The 18,842-nt window shown below is 30.0% G+C and overlaps 1 protein-coding gene across 1 annotated transcript in view; it reads left to right on the top strand.

The window, feature by feature from the left end:
- The window catches only part of LOC129959828 (mitogen-activated protein kinase kinase kinase 13-like), a 57,529-nt gene that overhangs the window by 33,214 nt on the left and 5,473 nt on the right, over window positions 1-18,842 (top strand). Inside the window, exons 4-10 of the mRNA XM_056072720.1 lie at window positions 4,365-4,548; window positions 7,565-7,756; window positions 9,732-9,890; window positions 14,272-14,430; window positions 14,941-15,049; window positions 16,491-16,717; window positions 18,338-18,457. Coding sequence (XP_055928695.1) covers window positions 4,365-4,548; window positions 7,565-7,756; window positions 9,732-9,890; window positions 14,272-14,430; window positions 14,941-15,049; window positions 16,491-16,717; window positions 18,338-18,457 — 1,150 coding nt within the window. The remainder of the gene's footprint in view (window positions 1-4,364; window positions 4,549-7,564; window positions 7,757-9,731; window positions 9,891-14,271; window positions 14,431-14,940; window positions 15,050-16,490; window positions 16,718-18,337; window positions 18,458-18,842) is intronic.

Here is an 18,842-nt window from a genome sequence, read left to right as displayed (position 1 = left end):
TGTGTCTTGAAGTTTAAATCGTCGACGTCCACATTTTTTGCTGCCAAAATGGCTCTTTCTGCCAGCCACTCATGATTTATGTATTGTGTGTGTACATTGGGAAATATGCGGCCAATAAGAGCATTATGCGAATCAACGATAGTGCAGAAATTAGTGGGAAATTTTATGCATCCAGTATTTTTATAGACAGCAACTTTTCCATCGCCGATATCTAACGATTGGTCCGAGAATGTGTCAGCAGATAGCATTTGGACGCGCATGTTTATTTTTAGCTGGACTTTTTCAACATTACGCCACAGTGGCGATGATTTACAGCAAGCGTTGATCTCATCAGCGTACGTTGAACGTGGAATGATGGGATATGAACGCCCTAATTACATAGCGTTATAAAATATAAATTACGACCTATTCTCATACTTACCAAATACACATAAAAAATTTCATAAAAAATCGGCCAAGCCGTTTCGGAGGAGTATGAACATAAACACCGTGACATGAGGTTTTTATATATTAGATTTGCAGCAAAATCGAAGTAATGTAAAATGTAATTGAATTCCAATTGAATGTAAAGGAAATATATGTAATGAATTCAGTTTATCAGTGTCTCTCAAAAATAAATTTGACTGTCTTAAATAGATTTTCATTATATATATTGAGACCTCCCAATTGAGTCTTCCTATATTGAGACCTGCATTTAAGCTGCTGATTTGGTAATTCCATAATTTCACTTTCTAAATGGAGAGACTTCCTGTTATAATAAAAGTCTAGACACCTGTGCCAATTGCCTATTGTATGATTTCAGTTTTAGTTTGCTATTAACGTATGCATTGCATTTTCCTTTAAGATAGATGCTTTTGTATTGGGTAATTTAATTTGTATCTTACTTACAGTTATTTTTCCTTCACTTAAGGATATGAATTAAGACTAAAGTGATAAAAACTTATTTTGGATTGGAAGCCTGATGCTTATGCAACCCAAAAGTACCTAAGTTAAAGTGTACCGGGTGCAGCATAAATTCGAGCAAACTTCAAAAAATCATAATAAAAAAATTAATGCTCTAAAAAAATTGCGGTTTGCGGGAATATGTTCAGAGAGCCTTTGGATTTTGTTATTTCCATTAAAAAATGTATTTAAAAATGGCCGATAGATGGCGCTCACACGTCATACCGAGACGGTTTATGCAAATCAGCAAAGCTATAAAACACAAGACTGGAAATGGATCTGTCATTCGACGCCAGTAGCATGCTATCGCTACCTGATTGAGCATTAGTGGTTAAACTGTTCTATAAGAATGGTGAATCCGCGACTAAAACATTGCAACAGTTACGGACGATGAAAAGAATTAAGGCGAAGAAAAACCCAATTTCATTGAATGGGATATTGAATTCAGTTCACCGTTTTGAGGAAACGGAAAGATTAGAGGATCGTCCACGAACTGGCAGACCATCCGTCAGCGCTGACCGCGTCCCTGTTATCCAAAGAGTCATGAGAAATGTGGTAGCCGAGACTTCAACGGGGAGTTGCAGTGCACGTGAAGCAGGTAAAGTAACAGGAATTCCGGAAAGGTCGATCCGACGCATTCTGTACGAAATCTTGAAACTGCATCCGTACAAGATAGAGGCATTACACCAGTTGTTGCCAGCAGATAGCGAGAAAAGACAAGCCTTTGCAACATGGGTGCTCGCACAAATGGAACGTGACCCAGAATGGTTACTGAACATCATGTGGACAGATGAATCCCACTTTTCATTGCATGGTGACGTCAATACGCAAAACAGTCGTATCTGGGCGACATCAAACCCTCGTGCGGACACGACCAAACCACTACATTCTCCGCATGTGACTGTTTCGTGCGGTTTGACTGCGTCCTTCATTCTATGCCCTTTCTTTTTTGAAAAGCGTTGTCCTGTATCCGGTTGGAAAACCTGTTCCTTCACTTCAGAATGCTATCTTAGGCTTTTGCGTGACCACTTTATGCCTGCTTTGCTGCAAAGGCGTGCATTATTTTCCGTCACCTTCATGCGGGATGGTGCCCCGCCCCACGTTGCTAGTTCCGTTAAGTCGTTCCTCCTAGACACATTCATTGAGGACAGAGTAATAAGCCGAGGATGTAAGAATGAGTGGCCCTCACGACCGCCAGATCTTGCTCCAGCGGACTTTTGGTTAAGGGATACCTAAAGTCTCGTGTCTACCGGAGCTCTCTTGCCACTTTGATGGGACTGAAAGATGCCATTCAACTGGTCGTTGGTGGCATCGATGCCGACATCTTACATGCCTCACTTGCGTAATACCATGTGGTGGCGGTCATGTTGAGATCTTTTGCTTTAAAATAAAGTGTACTATAATGTTACTGTGCTCTGTTTTCCTGATTTGCATAAACCGTTTCGGTATGACGTGTGAGCGCCATCTATCGGTCATTTTCTAAATACACTTTTTTTAATTGAAATAACAAAATCCAAAAGCTCTCTGAACATATTCCCGCAAACCGCAATTTTTTTCGAAAATTAGTTTTTTATTATGATTTTTTGAAGTTTGCACGAATTTATGCCGCACCCGGTATTTTTAAATTATAATGAAAATGTTTAGGAAGTAATTTTAAGATAGTGGGTAAATTGTATATTATATAGTATATATATAATATATAGTATATATAGTATATATATAATATAGATATTCTAAAAGTGCTATCGTATTAAGAGTGCTCAAATTATTATTAAATATTATTCAATTATTAGAAAATTAGAATTTTAAAATATATATATATTTTTTATTAATTGTGTTTGATGCTATAGCATAATGTTACTTTAAAAAATGGTCTTGTTTACTAGTAGACCTATAATATTATAATATATCGCTAAAATAGTTGTTTATACTAATTTGAACCAAGATTTGATAATATTTTGTTTTGGTGCACTATATTGAATGATACTCTGTAAAGATGTTTTGCTACATTTGAATTCCAAGCATTTTCTTTCAAAATTGTTTTGTCTGTAAAGTTAAAAACTTAATAAATTGATAAAAATCTTATCATAGTCAAAATGGAATGAAATAATGTAATAAATTATATTAAATGTATTATAAAATTCAAATATTCTGAATGGTAATTTTAGAACATAATAATAGATTGGAAAACTTTTATAAAAATCAACTTTATTAAAAATATTCTGGAACAGTTTAGGAAAAGATATTTATAATATTGAAAACAGTTATTTCTATGTAAAGGATTCAATTTTCAAAGATTATAGGTCTCAAAAGAAGCACAAATTGCCAAAGGACATGAATATGAAAAATCTTAATAATGAAGGGGAATCATAATTACTTCATATTTCATCTGAAATAATTCTGAATTATAAATAATTTTTTTTTCGTTTATGGGTATGATTCTGCTCAGTATTAGCCATCCATCATTACCTGAGTTTCTACACACATTCTCTATTTTGCTTTTCATTCTGGACTGGGGTTGTCTGATAGTAAGGTTTCATTTTTGGCTCTTAAGAATTCCAGGATTGAAACCTGATTCCATCCAAGATCAATCATGGATATAGGCCTGGAGAACATTAAAACATCTGTTGTCAAAAATTAAACGTCCTCCCACAGGTATAGTGCGAAAGTTTGGAGATCCAGATGTGAGTTCTGTTGTCATCCTCATACGTGATCGCAGTTCAGATGGATAAGATTTATTCATTAATTGCCCTTATACTATTTCAAAAGTGAATACTAATATAGTTAAACTAAACTGTTTTCAAAGCTCTATTATGTGTTATTTATTATGAACACAGCAATTTTTAAAAAATTCTTTTGTATGTGTCAAAGAAATAAAAGAATGTATATAAGATTTAATTTTTAAACATTTGTGTTTTTTTTATATTTTTAAAAATGAATCTGTGCCCTCATGTGTTCTATGTTGCACTGCTATGATGAAAACTGGTCTGATATAACATTAAAAGAGAAAAGAATGATTTAAAATTTCAAAATTTTTGTTTATTGATGACTGCATTACATTAAATTAAAATTAATTAGTGACTATGTGAGAGTGGTGAATGATGCTAGTGAATTTATGTTCACTTTTTCATTTCTCTCTAGACCACTGTCTTATTTATAATTGCACTGTTATGTCTGTGCTTATTAATCTGACTTTTCATTTGATTCTGCTAACTTCTCATAAAATTTGATACTAACTGGAATTCGTTTTGAAAGAATTTTTAATTTATTCTGCAATCTAGGTAAATGGATATTAAATGCAGCATAATTAATAGTAAAATGGAAAACAAATGAAATTGTTTAAATAAATTCATTCAGATTGATGATATCAATAATTATTATTAATTCTTTTATTCAAAAATTAATTCTTGTCTCCTTTGTAGACAACTGGGAAATACTTTTTGATGACATCAAAGATCTGCAGTTTTTAGGAAGTGGTGCTCAAGGAGCTGTGTTTTGTGGACGTTTAAATGGAGAGCTTGTTGCTGTGAAGAAAGTACGAGAAAAATCTGAGACAGATGTTAAACATCTTAAAAAACTATCCCATTGCAATGTAGTTACTTTCAAGTAAGTAAAATATGTATATGTGGGGAAAGGGGGCAAAGGAATAAAATTGGATCATAGCTATTGTTTCTGTATTTTAAATAAATGTTATGCTAACCAGGTATCTTATATTCTTTATAAAATCATGAATTTTTATGTGAGATTATTAGTTTTTTTCACTTCTACGAAAAGGTCTCTGTAAATTCAAGCCTAGTAGAAGTTTTTTTTTTTTTTCTCTCTCCCTTGCTTTCTGAATAAAACACCTGTTTGCAAGAAATATCATGTTTCAAGTTTTATTATTATCAAGTTTATTATTATGAAATTTTATACGAAAGTAGTTTCTGCATTAAAAGAATCCATGAAAAGATTTTAATCACAATCAATGCTAGTCATAGTTAGTATTTATATGAAATTAGATACTTTCTTGTCCAGCTTAGTTTATTTTATTGTAACACATAGTTCTACAATAATTTTGAAATATTATGTTGCATAGTTGTCCCCCCCCCCTCTAAAATACTGAAAAAGTGCTTATTTTTTAAGATAAAATTTGACTACTCTCCTTTCTCTCTTAAGTTTAACAAAACAACATGTAAAGAAGTTGTTAATATGATATTCCTACAGGTTGATTAAAGAATTTTGCTTTGGGCAACTGTTGTGTTTACCGTGTTTGATGTTTAATTAGAAAATAAAAGGTTGCCATCCTCTATAAATTTCAGAATATTACTCTGTACAGATTTGCAAAAATAATTGGTCCACTGATTTTATCTATATGTATAACTGTTGCTGTTCATTATTTTAAATATTGCTGTTCATCAGTAAATCAAATCTTTAACCCTTAAATGCATGAATTTTTATTTTTAATTTATAAAATCTGAAATGAACCGGGAAATAGGTGTAGTTAATGGGAAACATACAAAACACATACATACAAGATTTTTTTTATTTTAATTTTCAAAAAAAAAAAAAAACGATGTGTTTGTACATCATTATGAACAATCACCCCCCTTCAATTTTTCAAATTTACTGCGTACAATAATATAATATTTCAAATATAAATAATACCTCTCATTACATTACAAAACATGAAAATTCATGAAACAGTTATTTTTATCATTTAAACATAAAGGACCATTGCATTTGCTATATACAAACAAAGTGGAATTTTACACCTCAATTTGAAAATATGGGTCAATGACCAACGCCGTCTTTTCGTACATCCATAGTCGGCAAATGATGAATTGACCTTGTAAGTTTAGTGAACTTATATAGAACTGATTTTGCGTATTGATGTGTTTTTATCTCACATAAAAATGCTGCATTGTTCTTGCTTAAATTTATCAATATATGCAAAAATGTATACATTATTCGTTACTCTTACCTTGTTCCTATCCGAAAACAATTTTCCCTGTATGTTTTTATTACTTTTTATATGAATCATATATCATATTTCGTAACACCAGCCGAAATGAAGTTGCACTCAGATAACGCGCCAACAATGAAAATTGTCACAGATAAAGAAATAAACTATCAGCAATTCTAATTGCGTTCGGAAATTATAACTTATTTTTGCTAAAATAAAAATAAAAAAAAAACTATGCAAGGGTTGCTACAAAAAAGTGGTATGAGGTTTTAAGTATACAATGCAGATCTACATCGCTGTGCATTTAAAGGCTAAAGAATTTTTAATATGTTTTCTTATTTACTCTTCTCTATCATAAACTGATATTTTATGAATCTTGAGATATTTGATTTTCATAATTTTTCCAGATATTGTGTGCATATTGATATGTTTTTGTATCAGAGCAATACAGATGTTTGTTAATGACTTTTAGAAATTATTATATTGATTTTTTACCGTCACTTTTTGTTTGTTTTGGATGTGTTGTAATATCTTTATTAATGAGTGTTCTTAATGATTTTTTAATGAATTTTTAGTATTTTTATTACAATAAGGTAATATTAATTAAGAAATTAATTTTGCAAGTAGTTATTGTATAGCTGTTTCTGCTGTAAGGTTTTGTTCCACAATATATTGGGAAAATTTTATAATATTATTGTTAAGTTTCATGTATAATTATTTGTACGCTTCATAATAATAATAATTATATAAAAGGGACAGTGGTTATTTAAACTTTATTTTAATCAGTAGCTTTAAAAAATTAGAAATTGCTTGAAGCTTGTGCAAGTTGTTGTAAGTCAACCAAGATTCAGTAAAATTTTAATACTAAACGGTTTAAATTCTGTTTTGAAAAAAATATTGCCACAGTAATATATTTTAAAGCACAGTCTTACTCAATTACAATTTTAAAAAATTCAGTTTTAAAAAAATTATTGATTACAAATTTATTTAGAGACATGAAGTTCTTTCTAGTTTTCTTATGGAAGATTATTTTCTTGCTCAGTAGTAATTATTTTATTACATTATCTATAGTAAAGTTGACCTCTCTTTTCCACTTCTTGACCAAATGCTGTGCCAATACATTTTTTTCTACAGTTTTTTCTGTTAGCTATAGTACTTATTTACATTACATTTTAAAACTTAATCAAGAGCAAGTTTAACATAATTCAAATTCAGACTTAACCGTTTGTACATAAGAGGTAATTCTCAATCATCACTTACTTTGTTGTAGCAATTCGAGAGAAAAAGTCCTTAAGTGCAAAGGGTTTGATGTTCAAGTAGGGTGTTTACCATCAGAATACTAGTTCTGTTAAAAAAATAAACAGTGCACTGTGTCTGAATTTTTTTCTCTTTATATGTTAGCTCTAAGGCTAATTTCACATTTAACTAATCTTTCAGAATGAAAGATAAAACTATCCAACTTTTCTCCGATATTTGTTCGAATCAGTCTAAATTCAGATTCACCAGTTAGTGTAAGTAAGTCAGATTGAATAAAATTTTAATATAAGTGTTCTACTAAAAATTTGAAAATTGTTCTAATTCAGTGGTTATATATCTTTAAAATATTTTCTTTAAATATAATAAATGAAGAAGATTCTTCTGTGAACCTTTTAAGATTAATCACCTTTTATTTTCTTCTAGGGGCGTTTGTGTGCAACCACCTTGTTTCTGTATAATAATGGAGTATTGCCCATCTGGAACATTGCATAATTTACTCCGCCAGGGGACAGAGATTCCACCTAAGAAAGTTATGGAATGGTCAAAACAAGTTGCAGGTGGAATGAATTATCTACATACCCATAAAATTATCCACCGAGACTTGAAATCAGAAAAGTAAGGTTTAAATGCATTTTCCCCTTAAAATTTTTCATTGGTCATTTAAATAGTTCTTGACTTTTTATTTCTTCAAAGTTAACATGTAAACAACCTAGCTTCAAGAAACTATAATACAACGGGTTCATTTAAATTAATAATATAAAGACATGAAATTTATTTATTTAAAATCAGATAATGAGTTTTGAATATTTCAAATGTTTAGATGACAAAAAAAAAAAAAACGAGTATTAGTCTTTCAAATAATTATTTATTACATAATTTTACTTTGATTTTGATTTCAAGAATGAAATCTGAAGAAAGCTATTAGTTACAATTTCAAATTCCCTGCTATTAAAAAAGCTATTTCTCGAATTCTCTGAATTTTATTTAAACTTTGCAGATACTTGTAACTTAAACCTTCGACTACTAATAGGACGTAATAACCTTCGACGACTAATAGGACGTATGTCCGAATTTGTGGTTAAAGTCCGTAATCAGAAGGTTAATAATTAATGCCAGGGGATATGAAATACTACATCCACATTGTAGTTCTTCTCTGCCTTGATTTATATACTTAGATTCACAAATTAAATTATAAACTTAAAGATAAACGTAAGGTTTTAAGGTTACTTAAATTCATGTTCAGTAAATATATATATTCAAATTCTAAATTCTTCATATATGTTAATTATTTAATTTTTTTTATTATAACATATACTCTTTCAGTTCCTTCAGTTTATATAATAATATGTTATACAAAATAAAACTGCCAATTGCATTTCATTTCAAAGAATTTTGTTTTATAATTTTAATGGCTAAAATTTAATGGTATAATAATGGCTTTGCAATTAGAAATGGGTCTGAAATATTGTAGACAGCTTTGCAAAAGAGAAATTATTTTTTCAGTCAGATTCTTATATTGCTGTAGATTGGCTTTTTAAAGATCCTGAAATTTTAGTGAATGACACAGAGCTGTAGTCTTCCTACAAAATATTGGAGATACTTAAATAGATTCAGATTTATAAGTCTAGGTAACTAATATATATAATATGCAGTTCTTTGATTTTCGAGATATTTTTGCTTTTAATGAAAGTATTTTGGAACATTCATGTTGCTGCTGAATTGTTGCTAAGTCTGGTTCAGCAATATTGAATGCATTGCTTCGTGCAAGCACGACCTTTCGCAAGATACTAGATTACTGTTTTGATGAGTTGTAGCATAGAAGCTCTGAGAAAGAAAAAATATAATACAAAAATTTATAGGGAATATAATGTTCTTTCATTATAGTGCAACTCCATGAACTATTACTTTTCAACTAGATTTGTATATTTATTGGTCCAGGATTTTTTCTGCTTAGGAAACTCCCAAGATGTGTGACCAGCTAAATATTACAGCATATATTTTTATATTTATTTAAATAAGAGCACCTTGATTAAAAGGAAGGTGCAAGTGTTCTATTTGAAATTATTTTTTGTATTAAGAATGTATACAAAATTATGTATTATTTCTGAATGTATTATTTCTACTTCATTCAAGAGTTTTGTGACCATGTCTGGTTTAAATTAAATCATGAATGTTATTCCACTGTTATTCATAATTTCGCCTTTTGTTTTAATGTAATAATTTAATTTTTTGCTTATTGTCCTGTTAGCCATTTTTCATTAAATTTATATTATTAATATTTTTGTTATAAATTTATTTACAAGAAATAAACTATTTTTAGATGACTATTATATTTAAGAATTAGAATCAATCTATTCCACATCCAGATAGAGAAATAAAAAAGGAATTTTAAAACAGTCCCGTTGATCAAAAGTTACCTGCTTTCTATTGATCTGGGTAGTGAAACTTGCTATTCTTTGTACATTGTTTTGTATTACCGTACAAGATTTCCAAATACCTTTGATATTTTTAAGTAAATTTTATTATTTGTATTTCTTATATAAATTTATAAATTATAATTATAATTGAAATCCATTCCTATTCTTTCTAGCATTTTGATTGGATACAATGATGTCTTAAAAATTTCCGATTTTGGAACAAGCAGGCAGTGGAATGACAAAAGTGTTAAAATGTCTTTTGCTGGAACAGTAGCTTGGATGGCCCCTGAAGTCATTAGAAATGAATCTTGTTCAGAAAAAGTTGACATTTGGTATGTCTGCTGTTTTATTCATAAAAATGTAATTTCTTATTAGAAATTAATGTTCTACTTATTCTGTTATTCTGCTTTTCGCCAAACTTGTCTAATTAAAATATAATTTCTAATCAAAACTGATGCTTACAAATTGTAGTCTTATAGAGAGACAATTGTAGAGTGTGTTGGATTTAATATCACATGAAAGATATCTTAGCAAAGTAGCACAATTTGGTGTTGCTGTGTATATATAAATCGTAATATATATAATTTAATCACATATATACCCGTACATAACAAACTGAAACGTTTCTATGAATGAATCCGAATGAAATTTCGTATATTTGTTACTTACGCCATGGAGCCAAGGTTTCCGTTGGGGAAAAGGAGAGAGAGAGAGAGAAAAAAAAAACACGTTTTAAATTTTGCCATTTGGTGTTGGTGTACTGCTTAAAACCATGTGCTTAGGAGTAAGTTTAGTGAAAAACTTTAGAAAACGACCTATGTCCTTAAATCCAGTTAAAGGCATGATGTGTAAATTTGTAGAAACCTGTTTTCTGGATGTTACACAGGCAAGAAGACGACATGTAACGGAGCCGCCAATGGTAGACGAAATTGCAGTTGGCAACATTTGATGTACCTACAAGTTCTTCAAATGCTACTATAAGATGCCACTTAACGGCAGCAGCACTGGACATTACGTGGGCACCTATGCGCATGATTTTACGCAAAATTCTGAAGTTGTACGCGAGGTAACTATTTCGTGCAACAATTGAAATTGCGGTATTACTCTTCATGCCTTGCTTTTGCCGTAGGTTTTCTAGTGAGGATGCAAGTGTGTGAATATTGGCCATCGCATACCATATGGGCAGACAGGCTTATTTTCACTTATATGTTGCTGTGAGTGCACAGAACTGCCGCATAGAGGGTTCCACCAATCTGTCTGCCGTGCAATAATAGCCACTACATTTCTCATACGTCACGGCATGATATGGATTTACGCGAATTTCATTGTTGGTCCGTACTTTGAGAAAGTCACAGCGAATGAATTCATCAGATGTACAGTCACCATTGACAAATATAATAGACTCCTAGAGGATGATGATGTCCTGACGATGTAAAAAGACTGTTCGGCTACCACAGTATTAATACAGGACGGTGCAACTGCTCATACGGTAAGACGTATGAAGAACATGATTCAAGCTCACTTCCCTGATGAACATGTCATCTCATGTATTTTACCTATTGCGTGGCCAGCACGGTCACCAGATAAGGACCTTGCGACTTCTGGCAGTGTGTGTTTTCAAAGATCACGGTTATCAAGGATGTGTAACTAATGAAATGGACTTGAAAGCTGGCATCGTTCGTATTGTCTCCTTCATTCCTACTGAAATGTTGCGTGTGGCCGTTGATAATGCTATGGTATGCTTTCAGCATAGTTTTGACCGATAAGGTGTGCTTATAGAGGCGTGAATAAATAAAATATTCTGTTATTCTTTTATTTCCGAACAGTTATCTGTCTTTTTATCACTTTACGTCATCACTTGTTGGTAGAATTTTAAAATACTTTTTCCGAATAAAACATTGGCTCATGCAACAAATATATGAAGTTTCGTACGGGTCTGTTCTATAGAAACAGAGCTACGAGCCACAGTACAGTCAGTTTAACCACCTGTTTGTGTGTGTGTGTGTTTATAAGATACTGTATTTTTAAAACTATGATGAAAGAATGACACATTCGGAAAGCACGAATAAAGGGGCTTAAAAAAGCATTCAGAGCTATATTGCTTTAAAAAAGAAATTTCTTTGAATTTAATTATGACAGCATTTATTTTAGCCGTGTGTAGATTTGGGAGTGTGGGAGGCAAAAATGCATGCAACTCAGAAGCTTTAGTGGAGTTTTAATTCTCATAATTAGAAAATAATTATTTTTAATAATGTGATTAAATTGAAATTATTGCGCATATATATATTGTAACATAATTTTGCAGCGACGTGGCCGAAAAGAAGACAACTTGGGAATGTAACTTCAATTATTTTATCATAATTTGTAAACGGGGAGAAGCTATAAGACGACATGGCTGCCTACTTCGCGACACAACAGTAAAGTGAAACAAATTTTTCCCTGTGTAATTTTACTAAGATTCTTTCAGTCGTTTTTTTATACGTGTCGATATACGTACGTTTTATACGTAGGATAGGGAATCTTAGGTCTCTTTGAAGTTATGCCGTAGGCTTTAGGAATTTTATCCCATCCCTTGGATCGTGAGAAACTACAATAATCATTGAGTTTTTAGAGCGCGTGTTAAAAGTAATTAAATATAGAAGAATCGGCTTGCTGAATCGGCTAAACGCCGACACATTCACACGCTCCGCGTGAAGGGCTAGAAAAATGTCCAAAAAGCACATTCTTTTTTAAAAGATCCTGTGTTTCCCTTACTTGTGATTGACATGCGTCAGAAATCCCTATCAGAATCTTAATAATATATTAGCACTGTAATGAAATATTTTCCCTATCAATATCTCATGTTATATAAGACGAAGGATAATTTATTTCTCGCTCTTCCCCACTTCTGCTTTTGTGTCGCGCTGTGGAGGACGTGCCTTCTCCGCGCCTTCTTGTAAATAAATCATGCCTGCCTCCCGGGAGAGAGTAAAACGAACTTAAAAATGCAAATTTTCTTCACTGCTTGTCGCACTTGCATTTTGAAGCAGAGTCGCGGCTGAAGACAGAGAAGACACTTTGAATTTTTAACTTCTTTTTATTTCATCCCGGGAGGCATGATTTATGAACAAGCAGACGCGACGAGCACACATACAACACAGGACGACACATAGCGAAAATGAGGAAAAGCTGATGAAAGTTTTATTCCTGTGAATATATACTGTGAGATTTTAATAGGGATTTCCTACATGTGTCGACCACAGACAAGGGAATCATAGGGATCTTTTAGAAGAATTTGCTTACGTCTGGAACTTTTTTTATCCCTTCACTCGGAACGCGGGAATCGTTGACGAAAGCATTTTTACAGAGCTTTCTGTTGCATTAATTAAATAGAAAAGGTGGAATGGGGTCAGGAAATAAGAGAATATTTTAGAATAAAGTTAATATGTGCTGAATTGAGCTAAAAATTAGGAAATTAATTAAGTTTAAATTAGATTTTAAAATATCATTTATATATATATATATATATATATAATATATAGCTTTTTGAAAGTGTAATTTTAATTATAATCAGTCTGTAGAATTCTTAATAAAACATGTCACATTTTATTATGGTTGATTGTACATCTTACGATTATCCTATTATGGTTTAAAACTTATTTTTATAACAATGCCTATATTTTTACTTGAGTTAGTGAGTTTCACTTTCATTAGTAAAATCAACAAATAATAGTTCTTAAAAATGTTTAATTATATTCTAATCAAGTGTATTTAAATGTAAAAATTAAATTAGCATATCTGTATATGTTTTTTAATTATTCAAATTTGTGGCCTTTGTTTAAAGTAACTACATATATTTCTAATGTAACATTAACCATAGACCGCTTTTTTATCTTGGGGAGTTTTTTATGTTGTTTAGGGACTTATATCCAAAAATGAGAATGCTTTCTGTATTAAGAAGTTGGTTTTGAAGCGAATTCTATTTTTCATGTGGATATTTAGTCACTTAAAAATAATTCTGGAAACATGTTAATATTTATGGTACATAGAGAATTTTTTTACTTATTAATTTTCAAATATCAATGTACATGAAATTAAATATTTCATTCTTTATGAATATATTTTTTTATTTTAATGAATTAATAAAATAACCATGAGTATTAAATAATCTAAGAAAATGTTATTCTTTTAATTAAATAATGCTAGTACTTTAATGTAATTAAAAATCCAGTAAAATCTATGAAGTTTCCTTTAATGATAACTTATGTGCACACTTTATAAAAATCAAAAATGTCAATTTCACTTCATTTGAAATTAAAAATCGTTACAAAAATGCCAGTAAATATTATGTAATTTTTCCAAATTGTATATTATTCTCTGCAAAGTAAATTTTATCTTCTGCATTACAAGGTAGATTCACAGATAATTTTTATTTGGTTGTTTGATCTTTTTTGTAAATATTGTACTTATTTTTATAAAAAAAAATGTTAAATAAAGGAAATATGTTGCCTGCAATGTCTCCTAGCATTATGAGTGAAAAATTAATGACATTTGTTTTTGTTCTTTTAAGAAGAATTAAAAATGTAATATTTGAGCACTGATTATCTATATTGAATTGCAATCACTGGCAGAGAAAAATGAAGTTTGTTGTTTAATTGTAAAATCAATTTTTTGATAGATAATTTTTTTCCTTGAAAATAAAAGATCCGTAATGAATTATTTATTTTATTTTAGGTCTTTTGGAGTAGTTTTGTGGGAATTGCTGACATGTGAAACTCCATATAAAGGGGTGGATTCTTCAGCTATAATTTGGGGTGTAGGAAGTAATAGTCTTCATTTGCCTGTTCCATCCACATGTCCAGATGGCTTTAAGTTGTTATTAAAACAGTGCTGGTGAGTAAATCTAAATAAATAAATAAATAAATTTTTGACTGAAAATTATTGAATTTTAAAATAAAAATCTTCATTTATTTATTTGCAAAATGTTTTGCAAGACATATTAAAACTGATTGTGGATAGTCCAGATATTGTTTGTTGTCTAATCAAAATAAGCATTTCAAGATTTTCCCATTTTTTAGATATTCTGTATAAAGCAGGGAAAAATAATAAAACTGCTTAAAATATTAAAAAGTTTAGAAGATTTGTGATAGTATTTGCTTATATATTTGCCTCTTCTCTATTTTTTTCTCCCATAACTGGCATTTATGTTCATGTGCCAAAGAAAAAAAAAGTATTGTGAGATTTCATAAAAGAAAAATTAATGAAAAATATAATTAAAAAGTTTCCAGGAAACTTGAAAAATATAATGGCTTTAACTTTGCCTAGGACTTTTAACTTTATAAAAAATTGTGCTACAATTCACACTCAAATTTGAAAATATTACTTTTATTTTTATTTCTTAAGGAGTGGGAAACCAAGAAACCGGCCATCTTTTAGGCATATTATGATGCATTTGGATATTGCTGCTGTTGAAATTTTAAGCACTCCAGAAGAGGAATATTTTCAGACTCAGGTACTTATTCTGTTTCAAAATAAACATTGTTCTGTTAATAAATTATTTTGCATGTTACTTGAAATTTTCTGTAAATTTCAAATTTATTTTATGATTGTAATGAATATCAAAAATTAGAAGGCAGAATAGTCATTTTACAAGCATTAAATCATATTTGTCATTAAATTTAATGCCAAGAATATAAATTTCTGAGTTGTTAGATTCCAGGATTAAAATTCCCTTAGTAGTCATGGAATAGTAAAACTCAATTGTTACAGTTAAGAATTCACTGTACTAGCATACTACACACTCAACAAACATTTTTTATTGAGCTAAGAAGCTTCATATATACAACAGACTGATGAAAACAAAATTGTTTATGTTAGATAACAAGAATTGAAACAACACACACAATATGTACTCCATGTATGGGGATCACCTGTCTGTTCATTCAAAAATGGAATTGAATTGTACTTCAGTAATTTTTGAAAAAAAAAAAATTAATTTTTGAATTTTATCATCATTATCCAGTTTTTAACAGAAAACTGATTACTAAGATAAATACTTATTTCTGATCGAAATAGTGTAGTTCTTGTTTCTTTTGATTGCTTACAATTTGTTTTCTGTATGCCAATTTAAAAGCAACAGAATTTTGTGTGTGTGTGTTGATTTCATACGAAAATTTAGAATTTTAAGATTAATTAGTTTTAGAGATAAAAAAGGGTGAAAAAATAAATTCCTGAAAAATGTTATTTGGTCCCGAATATGTTGGTAGCCATCCTATTTGTTTACTATTTAGAAACGTGCATTAGTAATGAGGGGTCCCCCTCTCTTCATAAGTTTGCTTGTATTTAGTTATTAATTTTATTTATTTCTTCAGTTGCTTTGCTACTAATTAATTTATAAACTTTTAATCTTACATTTTGCTTTCCTCGTATATCCATGCTAGATAGAAAAGCTTCATTGCAGACACTTAGGAAATGTATCAAGTTTTTTGGATGAAAAACAAAATATGTGTGCTATAAATGATAACTATTATCTTAAAAGGCTGTTGCTTTTATTCAAAGTAATTTTGAAAAACTTACTAATTTTTCTGTATAAATTTTTTAACAAAGTATGCATAGGCCAATTTAACTTAATGCAATAATTTGTATTGTTAACGTGTAGAACAAATATGTGACACATCCGTCATAGTTTTGCTACATCGGCGTCCTGTTAAAAGTTGCGTGGAATCATCACCATCTTCAGATTCTGAAACTTCAGAATAAAAACATTTTAAAAAAATGTTTCGTTCTGAGTCACTTCCGTATTTCTCAAAGCTTAAATTCTCTAGTTCACTTTAAATACTCATCTGTATTATATGTGTGCTATTTCTTAAAATATTCATAAACGTCGTAAGTTCTTTGTCATGTTATTTGTCATTGAATAACAAATCGTGAAATTTTACTGCTATTTTATTTAGGCTACATGGAGGAAAGAAATCGGATCTTATATGCAAAAAATAAAGAATGATGCTTGTTACGGCTTACATGTGGAAGAAGACCTAATTAAACGAAGAAAAGAGGAATTAAAGCATGCTCAAGACATAAGGGAACATTATGAAAAGAAACTGGAAAGAGCAAATACTTTGTACATGGAACTAGCAACTTGCCTCCTTCAAGTCGAACAGCGAGAACAGGAGCTTATTCAGTTAGTTTCTTTTGTTATCTTATTGAAATAAAGTACTAATTTTTATTCTTATTGTAATTTTTTAGAGTTCTTATTTCTGTGCTTATATTTTTGACAGTATGAATGAAGTTTCAAATGGTAAATCTAGTTTCAAATTTTCGATATGCATGACATTTTATTCAGTAGCAATCTATAAGACAGCAAATGAAAGGGAATATGGCAGGTAAAAAGCACAGCAGTAAATTAATTTTATTCCAATTTTATCTCTTAGCACATTAATATCACATTAATCTGAAACCATCTGCTGTTTTTGCTGTTGCTGTCTTATTTATTTCCTGCTGTTAAGGTTAATTTGCCCAGTATTGTAGAATGACACAATCGCTAACATTTCACTTAAGTAGTTTAATTGTCATAAGTTCACTCGCATGCGTGTCATAGCAATTTAGTCGAAAATATGACCTCCTCTAATTTTAATGATATTCTGTATATGTTTTGGCATGGGTTCTACTAATTTAGAACATAAATTTTCGATGGAATCATTATGTAATCAAACATTCATGACATTCTCAATCATTTTTTTAATGATTACACAGTCTATCTGCATGCTTTTATGCATTTGCAGGGTAAGCAACGTTGAAAGAGATCCAAATGTTTTTAAGTATGCTGTATATATCAAATTACTAGTAATACGAATAAAGTTACGAATTTTCCTTTTATTTTTGTTGCCCGACTTATTACAATTATGTGTTCAAGTATACAAGGGTATTTAAAATATTTTAAACCTTTATGAATTGCATTATAACTAACTATAAGATGTAAATTAAATATTTTTAGGAATATTCCTTATCATTTAGATTCTCTTAGAAAAACAATCGAAAAATAGCTGACATCTTTCTGAATATTAATAATATTCAACTGGAATTTTTATATGTTGTCCTATAGATTTCCTTTCAAAATTAGGAAAGAAGTGTCACATGTTTTACCATGCTCTGTTAAAAATGATTTACTATAAAATCTCATATTTCCTTGATTATTCAAGGTAATTGCTTCAAATTTTAATATAGTGTTATACTGCCATATTGTCACATATTCTGTGATATTCGTAAAATTTAGTTGAAAAATCTGCATATTTTAAGGGGAAAATTATAATTCCTTAAAAAAACTTTTATAACTTCTTGGGTATGCATGCTATTTTACAAAAATTTCATTTTGAACAAAACGATAAAAAAAAAAAAAAAAAAAAAACCACTAATTGATGAAATTTGCAAACTAGTAGGGCAAGTCTTTCTGGAGAAATTCTATAAAATGTGTAAATCCGAAAGTGTCTAGATAATTTTGATCATATATATTGGTATATAATTTAGAAGAATTTGAAAAATTTAGGTCATTTGAGAACATAATTATGCTTTAAAGCTATATTTATAATATTTGTTGCAGTCACATGTTTGTTAAATCTACATATTCCAGTATATAAATATTTCTCGACTTGATTAATTCATTCTTAAAATTAAAATGCCAAAAGAATCTTTAAAATATTTGAAGAGGGAAGATTTTTAAAATTGCCTATTTTTTCCCATTTGTTTTAAGTGAATATTTTAAACTTTGACATCTCAAACTGGTATTAATTAATTTATTTTTCAGGAGAGAACAAAATCTAAGGTTTGGAAATAGCTATTCAAGGTCTTCAAGAAAAAATATACGTCGATTTTTGAAGAATCATAGATCAAGTAAAAAAAAGAATCTGAAAAATGCTACTGCTGAGTATGTTTTTATTTAGCATATTTGTTTAATTGTGTGTGTGTGTAATATTTATTTATATATTGTTATTAAATTATGCTGGTTATGTAACTTGTTTTTTTGTGTGTGTGACACTTATTGAATTTTTTTAATCTTAACAAATAATTACTTCTGCATAATTGTTTGATAATAGGAATTGTATAAATAATTGTCTGTTATACTGTTCATTGAGAAAAAACCATGGATTTTACTAAAGGGCACAATGTTTTTTGTTCTGACAACTATGAAAAAGTATGTCAAAATACCTGTAAGAATTTTTTTTTCCTTGAACAGTTAACTAATAAACAATTATAAATTGAAGATAAACACGAAGCTTTCGTTTTTGTTAATTACTCTCATTTTAATCTTG

This window comes from Argiope bruennichi, chromosome X2 (genome assembly GCF_947563725.1).
Source record: "Argiope bruennichi chromosome X2, qqArgBrue1.1, whole genome shotgun sequence".
NCBI lineage: Eukaryota > Metazoa > Arthropoda > Arachnida > Araneae > Araneidae > Argiope > Argiope bruennichi.
The sequence above is the reverse complement of the archived record's forward strand: the minus strand, read 5'-3'. Positions and strand labels throughout refer to the sequence as shown.